Source organism: Astyanax mexicanus, chromosome 6, assembly GCF_023375975.1.
Source record: "Astyanax mexicanus isolate ESR-SI-001 chromosome 6, AstMex3_surface, whole genome shotgun sequence".
Lineage (NCBI taxonomy): Eukaryota > Metazoa > Chordata > Actinopteri > Characiformes > Acestrorhamphidae > Astyanax > Astyanax mexicanus.
The window spans coordinates 1,453,216-1,471,333 of record NC_064413.1 but is presented as its reverse complement, the minus strand read 5'-3'; the positions used below and the strand labels follow the sequence as shown (position 1 = coordinate 1,471,333).

The window sequence follows — 18,118 nt, the reverse complement described above, 5'->3', positions numbered from 1 at the left end:
TCTGAGTGTGTGTCTAAGTGGAGATTATTCCAGTTATTCTATTGTTTTATTTTGTTGTATTAGTGGTTTAGTGGTTGATGTGTCTTCTAGTATATAGGTGGTCCCTGCCCATGCTTCATGGTTGTGCTTCACCCCGCCTCAGAGAGCAGGAGCGTCTGATGCAGGAGATGTGGGGTCTGATGCCAAAATGGCCTGCTCTCTCTCTCTCTCTCTGCCTGACTACATGCCTAGCTGCTGCCGGTTCATGTTTTATAAATGCTGTGTGTGTTTTTAGGGGAGGGTGGAACCGTGCCCTTATGAATATTATGGGATGGTTCACTGTTATGTAAGGGAAGGGAAAGTGAGTTTGGTTGAGGCTTGAAAGGTTTGAAGGTGGAGGAGAAGATGGAGCAGACCAGAAGACTGCAGAAACAAAAAAATCCACGATATGTTCCAAATAAAAGAGTCCAAATCAAATCAAATCAAATTTTAGGGCTGCAGCGATTAGTCGATATAATCGACAATGTTGATTATTTAAATTTATCGACTACAAATTTAATTGTCGACTAATCATTCATTTGTAACAGTACAGCATTCATACACAAAGATCTGGGGACAGAAACGCAATGGGAGATAAAGGGTAATTTACCAAACCAGGTGTTGATTAATATGATGAGAACTAGAAATAAATAACTCTATTAAACTCAGATGAGGAGGAGAGATTAGGAAAATTTTAGCTTTTTGTAAAATTGCTGTTTGTATATATTGTAATGTGTCTCTGTGTTTTACTGAGATAATAAACACTTACTGCACAGATTAAGAAGCTTTTTCTTTACTGAAATTCCCACAGGTGCCTAAATTCTCAACATATTTAGCATATTTTTAAAGAACTGCCAATAATGACAATATAATACTGTAGCCACACAAGAGTAAACACTGTAAAGAGTGAGCTTTGTATTTGATTTTGATGAAAATTGGTGGAGGTGTTTGGTAAAGTGACTCTCTGATACAGACTTTAGTTAGTAAAGCTGTGAATTTTTACTCTTTAGATCCTCTGGAAGTGTCAGCTTGGAGTTAAGCTGATTTATTAGAAGGAAGGTTCTGAAAGGAAATCCGGAGATGCTGCTCTCAGGATTTAGCTCTCCTGATGATGAGCAGTTGAGATGTAATATAATCCTTTTCCATTTTTCATTTTTATAAGAATACCTGCCTCTGCCTGCTGGAGCCGGTTCTGAAAAAACACATAAAAAGATCATTAATGATGAGTTTTAATGTAGGGGAAATGAACAGAGTAAAACTAGTAAAGTGGATAATAATACTGTGCTTTGCTATCGTAACGATGGGAAAAGTACACCTGGCATTTTTCTTGTACGTGGCTTTTATGTTCTCCTTGTCTCGGCTTCTGTCTTCAGTACAACCACCTGTGTTCATTTATAACTCCGCCCCCTTGTTATCTGTCCCCAGGTGTTTTTTTCTGGTTTTTATTCTGGTTTTATTTTTTGTTTTGTTAGTTTTTTTATGTTTTTATTTCTGCTTTCATGTTTATTTGGTTTCTTGGTTTAGCAAATTGATTTGCATTTGCATCCATCTTGCAATGGTTTGATTTTTATTTATAATGCACTCTCCGGTCATTTGCCAGAATATATCACTTTATTGAACACCTTTAGACAGCCTGTACCTGTATCTTATTTATTCTTAACTTAATTTTTTTTTTGTTTTAATTCTTCTCTTAGTTCTTTATTTCTTTTTATTTCTTTCCTTATTTTATTTTTTATTATATATATATTTTTAACAGTTTAGTACTATTGCTTTTTAACTTTTTTTGATTTTCTTTATTATTATTATTATTGTTTTATTTTTTTTGTTAATTAATTTATTTGTATTTTTTAATTGTTTTGTGTAAAAGTCAGTTTTCGCTTAATTTTATCTGTTTTTCTGTTGTATTAAGCATATCTTCTTTTGATCTTAATTTCTTATCAATTAAACCAAGTTTTATTCTAATGATCATTTTTTAAATTCTAATTCTATTTTTTTTTTAAATATCTATTGTTATTTTAAAAGGATTTAATGGAGTTATTATTTTCTTTGTCAGGTCAATCCCTGTTTTTTATAAATGCTCGGCTTCATTGAAAATGAGGGTTGCCCTCAGTGTACTTACGAGTCAAAATAAAGGTTGATTGATTAATTGATTGATTGATGGTTAAAACAAAGACTCTGGACTGGACTGGGATTAAAATAGCCAATACTTGATCCAGTTAAACATGCCTGGATTGCACACTGACCTGTTTTCTGACCTTCCAGCTCCAGAGAACACAACATTTATCACTATTTTAGCCCTTATAAGTAGTGATGGGACGATACGAGGATATTTTTTTCAGCTCCGATCCGATACCGATACAAAACTGATAAAATTGCAGATACCGATACAAATACCGATACTTTTAGTTTATTAATAGTACTATGATTAAGGTTTCATAATGAGGCTGAAACAGACCACACAGCCCTTTGAAGAGTATACACAAGTGCATTTAATGTAAATGCATTCAAAAGTCATTTATTTGACATACTTTATATGCAAATACACAGTAGTTTCCTTTCAAGTTAAATGATTTAATTTTTATTAAATATTAAAAAAGGTAAATATTAAATACGCTAAATATTAAATTCAGGGCATTGTTTTGCTACGGTTGCGCAGGAGACTTTTATTTTGACAAGTAGCATAGAGGATTAGCTGCAATAGCTAATGGCTAACCGGTGGTGCTAACTGTATTTCCGAGCTGAATTAATCACTGTTTTTTAATAACTGATTGATTTCTTAGTGCTGGTTAGGGTTGGTAGGATCTGTGGTTTGATATTAGATGTGGATTATGGCTGTAGTTCACTTAATATAGTTATTTATTACATTCACAATGCCGGAATGCATTTGCTAACGGCTAACTGGTGTGTTTGTGCTGGTTAGTGTTTGTAGATCCTGTGTTTTTATAGGATATGTGAATTATAAATATAATTTGCTGTCAGTTCAGTGCTAGCTAGGCTAACAGACTGCTGGTGTTAATCTGTTTATTTGGACGCTGACTTTACGTGTACCGTTCTGCTGTACAGCGTTTTCAAAGTTAAAACTCTCCAGATAATTGAATTTTTATTGTAGACAAATAGCTAATGTTCACTCAGTCAGCTGCAGACTGAAGCTGCTGGATGTTCAGGGTAAACTGTGGAACTGGAATCCGGATCAGTGATGTGTTTCGTGTTAACGTTACGGCGGGTTTACTGTCCAGCTCAAGCTGTGGACTGGAATATGGATCGGTAAGTGGATCGGATGCGATCGCCCGATATCCGATATGTCGAATTACGTCAATATCGGCCCCGATTCCGATATTGTATCGGATCGGTCCCATCTCTACTTATAAGCCTTGAAAACAACATTTCTAGACAACTAGTGCAAATTAATAATTGTGCAATCTCTAATTTATTACTCTTCCAACAATTTCCTGAACAAAAAAGACGTTTTAAATAATTTAAAATCAGCTGTTTACTAGATTCAGAAGAAAGTAATCCTAAACTCAGGCCGTGTCATTACTGAAATCCCCTCAAATTCAATCCAGCCGGGATCAAATGAATTCTTCTTCTATAAAGTTTATGTCCTGCAGAGATCGATGGATCAATGGGCTGAACCTCAGAGCAGCAGTAAAGCCGTCAGTTCTGCACTCTTATAATTACAAACGCGCTCTAATGAGTCTTTAAGGAGCCAATTCAGCAGCAGCGCTGCTCTCAGAACAGCTCTTACTGCTCTCAGTAATTTCCCCTAAAGACAGGAATCCACTGATTCCACACAAAAGCCTGCGAACTGGGGAAAAGCATCTACTGAGGTTCATTTATCACAGGATCAGGGGCTTTAAATTAGAGATGGGACCGATCCGATACAATATCGGTATCGGGGCCGATATTGACGTAATTCGACATATCGGATATCGGGCGATCGCGTCCGATCCACTTACCGATCCATATTCCAGTCCACAGCTTGAGCTGGACAGTAAACCCGCCGTAACGTTAACACGAAACACATCACTGATCCGTATTCCAGTTCCACAGTTTACCCTGAACATCCAGCAGCTTCAGTCTGCAGCTGACTGAGTGAACATTAGCTATTTGTCTACAATAAAAATTCAATTATCTGGAGAGTTTTAACTTTGAAAACGCTGTACAGCAGAACGGTACACGTAAAGTCAGCGTCCAAATAAACAGATTAACACCAGCAGTCTGTTAACCTAGCTAGCACTGAACTGACAGCAAATTATATTTATAATTCACATATCCTATAAAAACACAGGATCTACAAACACTAACCAGCACAAACACACCAGTTAGCCGTTAGCAAATGCATTCCGGCATTGTGAATGTAATAAATAACTATATTAAGTGAACTACAGCCATAATCCACATCTAATATCAAACCACAGATCCTACCAACCCTAACCAGCACTAAGAAATCAATCAGTTATTAAAAAACAGTGATTAATTCAGCTCGGAAATACAGTTAGCACCACCGGTTAGCCATTAGCTATTGCAGCTAATCCTCTATGCTACTTGTCAAAATAAAAGTCTCCTGCGCAACCGTAGCAAAACAATGCCCTGAATTTAATATTTAGCATATTTAATATTTACCTTTTTTTAATATTTAATAAAAATTAAATCATTTAACTTGAAAGGAAACTACTGTGTATTTGCATATAAAGTATGTCAAATAAATGACTTTTGAATGCATTTACATTAAATGCACTTGTGTATACTCTTCAAAGGGCTGTGTGGTCTGTTTCAGCCTCATTATGAAACCTTAATCATAGTACTATTAATAAACTAAAAGTATCAGTATTTGTATCGGTATCGGCAATTTTATCAGTTTTGTATCGGTATCGGATCGGAGCTGAAAAAAGCGTATCGTCCCATCACTACTTTAAATCTGTGCTCAATTTCAGAGAATCGTGACTAGGGGTGGCTGATATTAATTTCAAGTCAAGTAAAGTAGTTTTACTGTAAATAGAGAATTAAAATTACGTTACTCTCCTTCCCAAAAATTACAGCAAGTACAAAAAATAGATATAAAATATAAAAGAATGGGAGTAAAGCACTATATGTGCAATACAATAAGGAAACAAAAGACATACGTGAGGCAGAAGACAACAGTGTAATAGTGATGTGGGGTGAAAATAAGATATATAATATAAAGAAAAATAAAGAAAAACACATTTACAACACGTTGCAGATGATTGTAAGCATGTGGGCAATGCCAAACACTTCCTGAGATATTTTTTACTCAGAAAATTAAGTTCTAATTCTGAAATCCTGATAAACTTATAAGCTAAAATGTTTACAACTAAGATAAAATAAAAAAAATCCTCTCTCCAATTTGTCATGCATTCTGTATTCCAACACCACACGCTGATTTCATCTCCTCTCAAACTCCTGTTTCATACATTAAAACAAATAATAATCGTTTGTCTATTTCGTAATCAGTAACTTTATGAGATTTTCTATGAAATAAAATTAAAAATACGTAGCAAAATAAAAAAAAGAGCGTCAAAAAAGCGGTGTACACTCGTTCATGAGGTGCAGGTGTGCTGTTTCCATAAATACCCCTGCAGGTTCAGCACTTTCTGAACTGTTGCTGCTGACTTTTACCACTTTCAGACGTCGTAAGCATCATTTTTAATAAGCAGATATGCCTTATCTAAAAAAAGAACGAGAGGTTTTGTACTTTTTTCAGCTAAAACAGATGTTTTTCAGGTTTGGCAGAATATTGCTAAATACAGCTCTGTAAAAAATGAAGAGACACTTCAGTTTCTGAATCAGTTTCTCTGATTTTGCTATTTATAGGTTTATGTTTGAGTAAAATGAACATTGTTGTTTTATTCTATAAACTACAGACAACATTTCTCCCAAATTCCAAATAAAAATATTCTCATTTAGAGCATTTATTTACAGAAAATGAGAAATGACTGAACTAACAAAAAAGATGCAGAGCTTTCAGACCTCAAATAATGCAAAGAAAACATAAAGTTCATATGTATAAAGTTATAAGAGTTCAAAAATAATCAATATTTGGTGGAATAATCCTGGTTGGTTTTTAATCACAGTTTTTTTTTCATGCATCTTGGCATCATGTTCTCCTCCACCAGTCTTACACACTGCTTTTAGATAACTAACTTATCATTTTTAAGTGGTCTCAAAACGCATAAACTCATATATTATATAGATGTATTAAACACGGAGTGATCTATTTTAAGTGTTTATTTCTTTTATTGTTGATTATTGATTATGTCTTACAGCCAATGAAAACCCCAATAATCAGTGTCTCAGAAAATTACAATATTATATAAGACCAATTGGTACTTTTGTTGGCAGTGTGCCAAGTCCTGCTGGAAAATGAAATCTGTAATCCACATCTCCATAAAAGTTGTCAGTAGCAGAGGGAAGCTGTAAGATATGAAGTGCTGTAAGATTTTGTGGGAAAATAAAACTGCACTGACTTTAGACTTGATAATAAAACACAGTGGATCAACACCAGCAGATGACAGACATGACTCTCCAAACCATCACTGATTGGTGGAAACTTCACACTAGACCTCGAGCAGTTTGGACTGTGTGTCTCTCCACTCTTCCTCCAGACTCTGCTCCCTCGATTTCCTTTAAATGAAATGTAAAATTTACTGATGATCAGTGATATAATTACAGCCTGAATTTCTTCTTCCAGGTTTGTGATGTAACTCCTGCTCTTTCTTTTTGTGTAGAACATGGAGAACTTCAGACTCGTGGGCTTCGGCGTGCTGCTGTGCTTGGGTAAGATACGTTTTTACATTTTCAGAATAAAAATACAGTTTACAGGTGAATCTGCAGGTACTGTATCTATGGGGAACCTACATTTAATTTTTTTACCACCAAGAGAAAAGGTTAAGACTACTTTTACAATAATAAAATGGCATAAAATACACAAAAACAGTTAGATGATTATAAGGACTTAACCAGTAATGACTTATTTCATTAATTTTGTCAAAAGAAATTTGAATATAAAGTATAAAGGAATGGGGAAATTATTTGATATATGACTGATATAGAGTATTTGCATTTGATTTTTTTACTGAACTATTCCTGTAATTGATGGATTTAGCTCTTCTAAAAATGTTTAGTTTGGTATTTATGAGGCTGAATATTAACTTAAATCTCTTTTTTCTCTTGAGGACATGCAGCTTTCTCTGTGACATCAAATGGTAAGATTACACCCTACACATTTTAGATTTAAATATTTTTTGCATAATACTACACTTAAAATTCAGAAATCAATATTTGGTGGAATAACCCTGGTTGGTTTTTGATCACAGTTTTTTTTTCATGCATCTTGGCATCATGTTCTTCTCCTCCACCAGTCTTACACACTGCTTTTGGATAACTTTATGCTGCTTTACTCCTGGAGCAAAAAATCAAGCAGTTCAGTTTGGTGGTTTGATGGCTTGTGATCATCCATCTTCCTCTTGATTATATTCCTTGATTATATTTTTTTAAGCGGTCTCTAATTTTTTTTCAGAGCTGTTTATTTACCGCAGGAGCGAAATTAAGGCAGTTAGAAAGAAAACTCAACTTTGAGAACTATGTTCTCAGTGGCTTTAAATGATTTAACATTTATTTATAATGAGTATATATACTTTATCATATATACTTATGTCTTTCTCTGTCTTTCTTCTGGTCATTTTCCAGCTAAAGAAGTGACGGTGTTCCTGGGGGAGCATTACTACATCCCGGTGCCGGTGGAGGGGGCTGATGTGGTGTTCAAGCCCACGTTTGGTCCAGCGGGTCGCGAGGTGCAGTTGATGAAGGCGGGGAAGGTGGTGAGCGCTCGGGCTAAACTCAACGATCATCTGAGTAATTTAATCCTGGAGAACGTGGGAGAGTCGGATGAGGGAGTCTACATTGTTAAGTCCAGCAAAAGTCCTCAAGATGTGCAGCGCTTGAAGCTCATCGTCAGAGGTGATGACACTGTCTAAAGAGCATGTGATAAACTTTGTTAAAGGTCTTATTCCGTAGTTTTTTACATTCATTTTAAAATGTCTAGTTGTGTCTCTAGTATGAATGAATGTAATGTGATCCGATGTTTCTGTATAAACTAGCTTTAGTTCACTGGATTAGTGGTCTCTGAAGAAAGACAGGATTTTGGCTCTTGTTAATGAATATTCATACATGCAAATATAGTTATTAATCATTAGTTAATGGTGTATTAATGAAAGTTATTATAAAGTGTTACCGAAAAAAAGAATCTGCAAATATCTTTGTGTTTTGTCTATATTAAAAATATATATATTCATGTAAATGTTACTTTAATATAATAGTTGCAGTTTTGCAGAGGTGGTACTTCATTTGTTTTATTTATTAAGGATATTACAATTATTTTATATTGGAAGCACAATGTCTGCTCTTAATAATAAAAAATAGTTTTAGTGTAAAATGGTTTAATTGTATTATTATGTTAGTATTTTATTAATGTGGCATATCATTTATCGCAATAATTTCTGGGACAATATATCGTCCTGAACATTTTGTTATCGTGACAGGCCTAGATGTTGTAGCTTACTAGCAGTGGTGTAGTGGTGTTATCCACTGCACCACACCAAACAATATACTATAGTAATATAGATCCTTTAGAATATAGCAAGTATGCTGCTTATAATTATTACAGTAATTGTTTAATCTGTTGATTATTCTTTAAGAACTACAACTATTCCAAGCTACCCAGAGTCTCACCACTATTTAAAGCTATATCGCCCCCTACACATCCTGTAGTGTACTGCGTTCTGTCAGAATTATCATGTATCTGCTGTATTAAACCTACACAGCACTATAAATCACTTTTATCTTTAAGCACTAGCACTACACGTTACATAAGCACATGCAGATATTCAGCACAGCGCCCGGAATATTCCTGGTTACTGGGGGAGCATGTGGTAGTTAATGGAGTGGGAGAGTAATGATACGCTACAGTAATTACGGTCCTGTCAGAGCACACTGGATTCCTTCCCCCCTTTATTTCCTCTGTGCTTTTCTTTTTGTCTCCCTCACATTTCTCTTTCTCTTCATGTTACTGAGGGGAAAAACTCCTGGAAATATTACTGTAGAATATACAGCTCTGGAAAAAAAATAAGAGACCACTAAAAAATATGATTTCTTTTTGTTTTACCAAATTAGTACCAAAACCTCTGGAATATAATCAAGAGGAAGATGGATGATCACAAACCATCAAACCACCAAACTGAACTGCTTGAATTTTTACACCAGGAGTAAAGCAGCATAAAGTTATCCAAAAGCAGCGTGTAAGACTGGTGGAGGAGACTGCTAACCACGGCCAGCGCTGCTGCTAACCTTGACTAGCGCTGCTGATAACCACGCTGTCAAAAATATTGTTAATCCTATCTTACTTTAAATTAACGGAAGTGCTTTACTCAACCAAATAAACAGTTTTCAGGAGAGAAATCTGTGTAGATTACCAGCATGGCGACACCATTGTTCCTTACTATCGTCGTCTAAAATGTGCTTTATAATCCGGTGCGCCTATTTTCATCGATCTTTCTCTCCGTACAGACTGCAGAAACGAGATGAGTGTGAAAGCTGGAGAAAAATTCCGCGTCTCTCTGGACGGAATCTCCAGCCCTGTGGGCGTGGGCTTTCGGCCCAGCGCGGTGGAGGCCAATCAGACGTCTAAGCCGCCGCTGGATCTGATGAAATCCGACGGGAGCTTCCAGACAGGGTATGAGAACCGCCTCAGCATTATTGACGAACACCTCGTCCTCCACACTGTTACTGGAACAGACGAGGGAAGCTACACCATCACCGACGCCGGCGGGAAAGTGGGCAAGAAAATCTGTCTTAATGTGAAAGGTAAGAAAAATGTGTGGTGGTCTTTCTGGCAGGGAGGCAACTTCTGAAAAGGCAAATCATTAAAGTGACAACATTCCACAAACCAATCAATAAGAGAGCACTTAAAAATGATGAGTTTCTTTGATTTTACCAAATTGAAAACCTCTGGAATATAATCAAGAGGAAGATGGATGATCACAAACCATCAAACCACCAAACTGAACTGCTTGATTATTTTTACACCAGGAGTAAAGCAGCATAAAGTTATCCAAAAGCAGTGTGTAAGACTGGTGGAGGAAAACATGATGCCAAGATGCATGATTAAAAACCAGGGTCTTAAAACTTTATGACCCAAATAACATTATTTGAGGTCTGAAAGATCTGAAAACATTTTCTGTAAATAAATGCTCTAAATGAGAATATTTTTATTTAAAATTTGGGAGAAATGTTGTCTGTAGTTTATAGAATAAAACAACAATGTTCATTTTACTTAAACATAAACCTATACACAGCAAAATCAGAAGAATAACCCTGTTTTTTGATCACAGTTTTCATGCATCTCTGCATCATGTTCTCCTCCTCCACCAGTCTTACACACTGCTTTTGGATAACTTTATGCTGCTTTACTCCTGGTGCAAAAATTCAAGCAGTTCAGTTTGGTGGTTTGATGGTTTGTGGTCATCCATCTTCCTCTTGATTATATTCCAGAGGTTTTTAATTTGGTTCAATCAAAGAAACTCATCATTTTAAGTGATTAGGAACAGACGTAAAACAGATATGTTTTTACGTTCAGAGGACAGGGCTTTAGTAGAAAAGGGAAGAGTGGGTTGAATGAGTTGACTTGATGTTTCCGAGACTCTTAATGAGTATAATAATAAGGACGCAGGATGTTTGGTTGTCTCGGTGCTAAGCTCTTAAACACCCCCTCTCACGGCAGTAATGGCCGTATACAGCAGTTCTGCTATTATACAAGTCCTTCCTCTGTTCAGATGGAGGAGGAGAGCGAGAGGACTGAGGTGAGAGCATGTGGTGTGGAGCCTGATCTGTATCTGAGTCTGTATCAGCTCTGTATCTGAAACGCCACTGAAGGTTCGTCTTGTTGAACTTAATGTCCCTGAAAAGAGCAGGGGTTTTATTATCTCTATAATCTGCCTTTTCTATTCTTGAGTTACCAGATCTGATCGAATCAGGTTTATTTATATAGCGCTTTTCACAACAGCTTTACAGAAATAAGAAATGGTAGCAGGACAAAGAGTCAAACAACACAAAAAAAAAATCACACGAAACCCCCGGTGAGCAAGCTGATTCACGAGGGCTGGAGAAAGAAATCAGGGATCACACGGGATTAAAGGTCACTATACTGCCATAAAAATCTGTTATGTTCATGGGGTACTAATATAATTGTAATTTATAATGATAGAAAGAATAATGAAAATGTTAATGTTGGAAATTGATAATGTTACTAAAACCAGTGAAATAAAAATAAGAACAATTATAGCTATAATTAGTAAACTGACAGTTATTGTAAGGGCGTTTTTACACCAGCACTATTTGGTTCGGTTAAAACAGACTCTGGTTGGTTTGTCTGTGCAGCTTCACACTGCACAGATATACAGATACACATATATACGCGCTGGATCACAGAATATTCTATATATTTACTATATTTACTTTCTTACTCCCATGCCAGACAGTTCAAAGACCTCAGACCAATCAGAGGAGATGATGTGCTCGCGTGGTTTATTGGTGCGTTTAGAAGTTTTTATGCCTGTGTGAAAACAAACCAAACAGAGGGAGAAACTGAAGCTCCAAATAAACACATAAACTCATCAACTGATCTGGATCATAGAAACTTTCACAAGTGTAAAGGTCAGTATAGTCAGAAGTTAATCTTGATTGGATTTATGGAGAACAGAGAATTACCAGAAGGTAACATAGACACAAATGCAACCTGAAACAGTGGCACCCATAGGCTCCACCAACCACAAACAGGAAGACAAGTGATTTGCTTCTTTATTTTAGACAAAGGAATGCAGTAATAGGTACGCCTACCTCCTCAACAGTGTCATTTACTTGAGTAGAAGTGGTGAAGTGTATTTTCTTCACCATGGAAAGTACTTGTCTGTGTTCTCAATAGAAATAACTCAAGTGTGATTATTTATTTTTGTTGTTTTTAGTGGTTCTCCAGCTTTTTGGTGTTTGCCAATGCATTTATCCTTTTTAAAATAAAACAAATCACCGCATTTAAGGAGTTTTCATTATTTGTTACCAAATACTTGTACTGAAGTATTGAAGTTGTATAATTGGAATAATGAGGAAACAGGCCACAGCTACCATAAAAGTGCTTATTAGTACCATCAAATTTAGTTGGATGACCTGAATACTATTTTTACAGCACTGTATGAACATAACATTTAACCTAATGTTATATAACTGCAACTATAACTGGAAAAAGGTTTTTTTTTTTCATATAACTGGTGTATAACTGGTTGTTTTTATATATATATATGCAGCAGGCAGGACAGAGATTGGAAGCTTTTGGTGAAACAGATCTGTGAGAGCATGGAGGGAAAGAAGCTACATTATATGAGGACAGTGAGATATTTAATAATAGAGAAAGAGAGACAGAGACAGAGAGAGAGAGAGAGAGAGAAAGAAAGAAAGAAAGAAAGAGAGAGAGGGAGAGAGAGAGAGGGTTTCAGAGCTTTTCACATCCCTGTCTGCTCTAGCCATCCCATAAAATATTCATATCTCCTCTTCCTTCATCATTCTCTCATTTTTCCTCTTGTTCATTTATTTCCCCTCTTTTTTTTGTGTATTCTTTCACTCTATGACATCATCTCCAACCCAGGACAGTGACCAAACCTGCCCTGTACCTCCAGTTTTCGGAGGCTCAGTCTGGGATTATTGCACTGCAAATTCTGCCTTTCAGAGCGATCTGAGAGTTTAATTAACTTATTTTAAGTGTTTAAAGGTCCTATTTTACACCCTGCTTTAAGGTGCTTTATGAGGCTCATTGCTATCTTACACCCAACAGTCACACCTTGCACCTGGGTCATAAGTCAAGACCCAATTTATGTATAATTTAGAGTGTAGAGTCTAGACAATGACTTTTAGTAGTTGAGTCTTAGTCAAGAACGAGACTTATAGTAGTTGAGTCTGAGGCAAGATAATGACTTGCAGTATTCAAGCTTGAGTGAGGAGAGTGACTTTTAGAAATTGAGTCTAGAACCATAATTTTAGTAGTAACAAAATAAAACTAATGTAGAGTGTAATAAGAGTCTAGACAATGACTTTTAGCAGTCGAGTCTGTGTCAAGACCAAGATTTTTAGTTCTTGAATCCGAGTCAAGACTTTTAGTAGTCAAGTCTGAGTCAAGACCAAGACTTTCAGTATTCGAGTCCGAGTCAAAACCAAGACTTTTAGTAGTCGAGTCTGAGTCAAGACCAAGACTTTCAGTATTCGAGTCCGAGTCAAGACCAAGACTTTTAGTAGTCGAGTCTGAGTCACGACTAAGACTTTTAGTAATTGAGTCTGAATCAAGACAGTAAATTTTAGTAGTCAAGTCTGAGAAGATTTTTAGTTCTCGAATCCGAGTCAAGACCAAGACTTTCAGTCGAGTCTGAGTCAAGACAATGACTTTTAGTGATTGTGTCCAGGTCAAGACCCAAACTTTTAGTAGTCAAGTCTAAATCAAGACCCAGACTTTCAGTAGTCAAGTCTTAGACCCAAACTTTTAGTAGTCAAGTCTAAGTCAAGACCCAGACTTTCAGTAGTTGAGTCTGAGTAAAGACCCAAACTTTTAGTAGTCAAGTCTAAGTCAAGACCCAGACTTTCAGTAGTTGAGTCTGAGTAAAGACCCAGACTTTTAGTAGTCGAGTCCGAGTCAAGACCCACAGTTTTAGTAGTTAAGACTAAGTCAAGACTCAGACTTTCAGTAGTCAAATCTGAGTAAAGACCCAGATATTTAGTAGTCGAGTCAAGACAGTTACTTTTTGTTGTCTTGGTCAGATAACTAACCTGAGTCAAGACCCTGAATTTTAGTAGTTGAGTCCAAGTCAAGAGAGTGATTTTTAGAGAGTCGAGAATTAACTAAGATGCAAATGCACTTAAATAATTGATGTATATTGTGATTAAAAAGTGAAAAATCTGGGGTATCAGTGTGGCAGTAGTTTGTGTCTTGAGCTCCCAAATGGCTAGTTTCCTATCTGTAGTCTTCTATGATTTAGTCCATAAAACTAAACCAAAACAAATAAAACTTAAAATTTAGACTCTCGAACATTATCCTCTGTTTACAGAAAAGCCTCCATAATGGTTCCATTATCCTGCATTGAGCTGATTAGTGATTTGTCTGTGGTTTGCCATTTGTGGTAAGAGTGAATTAGGCTGTTATAGGACGTTTCAGAAGCGTGAGATATATTGCAGTAAGAAGCCGGTTAATTGAAATGCCACATCCTCTGGGTGTGCCGCTGCAAATTAAAAATAAAATTTTATAAATAAAGCAAATAAACACAAAAGCAGATTAAAAAAAAACATACAGGAATAGACAGGAATAGACTAACAAAACATGAAATAAACTTAGATAAGGAACAGCAACCTTACCAACATGAAAATGTAGAAGAACCGATAAAAGAAACAGGAAACACAGGGCTATAAATACACACATACAGCAGAAAAGGAAACAGGGAACACTTGGGGAAGGTAACGAGGGGGCGGAGCTGCAAATGAATCACAGGTAAATGCACTTGATGGGGGCAGAGACATGTAGGTACACACAGGACCATGTGGGAAATGACACAGGCACTAAGGGGAAAGGTAAACACTGATGCCAACAGGGCAAGGATGTGACAAATATGAAAAATGCATGACTAAAATTAGACTCAATATTAAGTAATTTAATTGACCAAAAATGTAGTTTTTAATCAAATAAAACGAATTATAACTCAATGTCTAAAACAAATCTAAAATAAATATTTTACTCAGACGACTAGGATAAATTTTACCAACTAAATAAAAAGTTCTTGTTGAAATTTGAACACTGCTTGTTACAGTTTTTATTTATTTGTCATTTTTTTCATATTTTCTATTTCTTCCTCTTTTTCTGTCTGGTTTCAGAGCATCAAAAGTTTGAGAATATTGAGTACGGAGGAACTTTTAAACTCAACCTGTTCCTGAACAGCTCCCTCGTCCGGCTGACCTACTCCCCCAACTCCAGCATATCGGACCGGTCCTGGGTCCTGCTGGACCGGGGGGAGCTGACCCTGCCCCCCGAGCTGGAGATGGAGGGGCGCTTCTCTGTGGTGGATTCTCTCTGTGTTCTGGAGCAGTTGAAGACCAGCGACTCGGGGCTGTACAAGGTCACCGACCTGCAGGGATTCACCGTCGCCAACGTTCATCTGCATGTGCTCGGTGAGAGATACACAGAGTCTCAGCATCACTTTTATCAGAACCCGGTAACACCATCCCCTTTTACCAGCTGCTTTTAACTTTATTTAAAATGATTATAATCAGTGAATCTGTGAAATCATGGCCCAATATTACTATGCAGCAAAAAGGAAGTCTGCTGTTTAACCCCTTGTGTGGTGTTCATATTTTTGTTACTCGTTTACTTTGTTATTTGTATTTAATTCAGCAAAATTAAGCAATTTTACATTAAAATGCTTTACACATGGTCGCTTCACCTAAATTGCAAGCAATATAAACAGCTTACATGGTTAATATTTGCCCTTTACCTTTCTTATGTTACATTTCTTTTAAAAAGTGCTACTCTTTTTTTATTAGTTTTTTAATAAAATGTAAAAGAAAATGAATTAAACTCAAGATATGAGTAGAAAATTTGTTTAGTTTCAAATTTACAAATGAAGCAATGTTTATTAGCCCTTGGCCAAACAAACTGTATGTAATATAAATGTGTGTGTGGGGGGCGGGGGCCGGGGGGGGGGGGGGGGGGGTTTGTACAGTGTGTGTTTATCGAAAATGTGTTTTGATATATGTTTTTCACCAAAAATGAGCCAATCCCAATGAGTTTAAGTTTAGAAAAATATTTTTTAAGTATCATTTGATGAAAAATGAAAACAAGTCCCACAGACCCGAACACCACACAAGGGTTAAAATTGTACAAAAAATTATAAACATTTTACAAGAAAAAAAAAAAAATTGCAAAAAATATAGAATTTTACAAGAAATTTACAAATATTTTACAAAAAATTTACAAACATTTTACAAAAAAAATTGCGATAATTCAAATTTTACAAAAAGAGAGAAAATTACTATTTAGAATTTATTTCCTAAAAGTATTCAACAGGGACAATGCACACTGATCAACATTTCATTTTCTACATCAATGTGCCAGAGTTAGCTACAAATTCTACAAGTACAAATTCTTAGCTCTTTATTAAAAAAATAAACTAAATTAAACTAAAAAAACTATTTTTACTATTTATAATGTACTATTAAAAATTCCAAAAAGTCTAAAGATTATACTATGTATTGTTTCTCAGTCTACTCTTAAAAAGTCTGCTATTTTAAAACTCTAAAATTGTAAAAAAAAATTGCTAGTCAATATTCCAAAAGGTATGAAACTGCACAGTTTAACATTCTAAAAGTGAAAAATCTCGAATTAAAATAAAAATTACAATACGTAAAGAGAAAACTACTACTGAGATTTTTTTTATATAAAAGTATGTCAAATCTACTATTTATAATACAAAAATACGTCCTTTGTAGCACAAATTCTTAGCTCCAAGTGTAACATTAACATCTTTACTATTAAAAATCCAAACATCTAAAAACTCTACTATTAAAAATGTACTAAAAATTCCAAACGTTTAAAGGACTATACTATGTAGCATTTCAAATATTAAAAAGTCTGCTTTTTTTAAGTCTGCTGTTAAAAATTCAAAAATTGTATAAACGTTGCTAATTATATACCAAAAGTGTATAAATATAAATCTATAATTGATATAAAAATGTCTAACATCTAAAGACTATACTATTGAAAATGTCTACTATTCGATATATATACTATTTTTAGAAAAATCCCAAAACTCTATTCTAAACTCTTGTATGTATTGTACTATAAAAACTGAGTTTTTTTTGTTTGTTTAGTAATACTAATATTCAGTTTGCAGTCTCTACATTATTATTGTATATTGTCCCTGTCTCTGTCTCTCAGCGTACCAGCTGCCGAATGTCCTGGTGGCGGTTATTTCTCTGGTGGCGTTGACGGTGGTGCTGCTGCTCGTGTGTTTGGTGTCGTGTTTGGTAAAGGTGCGCAGAAGGGCAGCAAAAGCCAGAGCCATCGAGAAGATCGCCCAGAACGCTGGAAAAGAGGAAGGAGGCGCTTTCAGACAGGTAAACACTGATTCCACACATGCAGAGTCAAAATCCAGCATACAGCAACGTATACAGCATGTTTATTTAAAATATGTTGATGATTGCAGCACATTTATTGTCATAATGTGTAAGGGTTTTATATTCATTTATAATAATATTCTGCATTAAATTGCCATTTAAAATTTAGTAATTGTTTTAATGTTAATAGATATTGTTAAAATATGAGCAGTTCGATCATTAAGTTGGCTCGGAAATGATGATTATATTATTTTGAAAATCCTATTAAAACAGATATTCTAATAAACAGGAGTTATAATTTTGGTCAGTCATTTAATAAGTGACGAATTAAACAGTTCAGAATTCTGAGTAAATCTATCATAGTTTGTTAATTTTCTGTATGAACATTTGGTCATAGACCTTCCACTTATTGGTCAGAACTCTTTGGGGGCGGAGCAAGAAGGTAAATACAGGAAGAATGTTCTGTGTTCTGGACTAGCACATATTTTAGTGCAGTTTAGCATTGAGCAGCAGCAAAGATTAATAAGCGTAGAAGTAGTAATTATCTGGGTAATAAATCAGGTTAAACTGCACCTGAACAGCCATGAGGAGTACAGCTGAGTTAATTTGGGACTGGACCAAGATTATTATTACGATTACGGTATTCAGACCTGTCCAACTGAAACAAACCACAGATTAGATTAGGTTTTTTCTTTAGATTTGACGTGTTAACCAAAAATCTTCTATAACTAGATGTTATCTAGGTGTTATTCTTGCTTTTTGTTTTCAGGTGGTCCAAGACGCCTACAATCGCCAACATGAGGAAGCTCCAGCTCTTTCCCAAAAAGAAGATATCACTGAGAAATCCCAGAGCACTGAGGTCAGCATTAAGGTTAGTAAAAAGATTGAA

General features: G+C 35.6%; 2 protein-coding genes across 3 annotated transcripts in view; both read left to right on the top strand.

Annotated features, from left to right (window-relative positions):
• Positions 1-18,118, top strand: part of mdc1 (mediator of DNA damage checkpoint 1) — a 75,223-nt gene that overhangs the window by 20,579 nt on the left and 36,526 nt on the right. The gene's annotated exons all lie outside the window — the stretch shown is intronic.
• The window catches only part of si:dkeyp-77h1.4 (uncharacterized), a 29,871-nt gene that overhangs the window by 2,625 nt on the left and 9,128 nt on the right, over positions 1-18,118 (top strand). Inside the window, exons 2-8 of one of the 2 annotated variants that reach the window (XM_022666988.2) lie at positions 6,765-6,813; positions 7,221-7,241; positions 7,726-7,995; positions 9,601-9,897; positions 14,992-15,285; positions 17,051-17,229; positions 17,999-18,100. In XM_022666988.2, coding sequence (XP_022522709.2) covers positions 6,768-6,813; positions 7,221-7,241; positions 7,726-7,995; positions 9,601-9,897; positions 14,992-15,285; positions 17,051-17,229; positions 17,999-18,100 — 1,209 coding nt within the window. In that variant the 5' untranslated portion in view covers positions 6,765-6,767. Of the gene's footprint in view, positions 1-6,764; positions 6,814-7,211; positions 7,242-7,725; positions 7,996-9,600; positions 9,898-14,991; positions 15,286-17,050; positions 17,230-17,998; positions 18,101-18,118 lie in introns of both variants that reach the window. The other variant, XM_022666987.2, reaches the window with a different exon arrangement.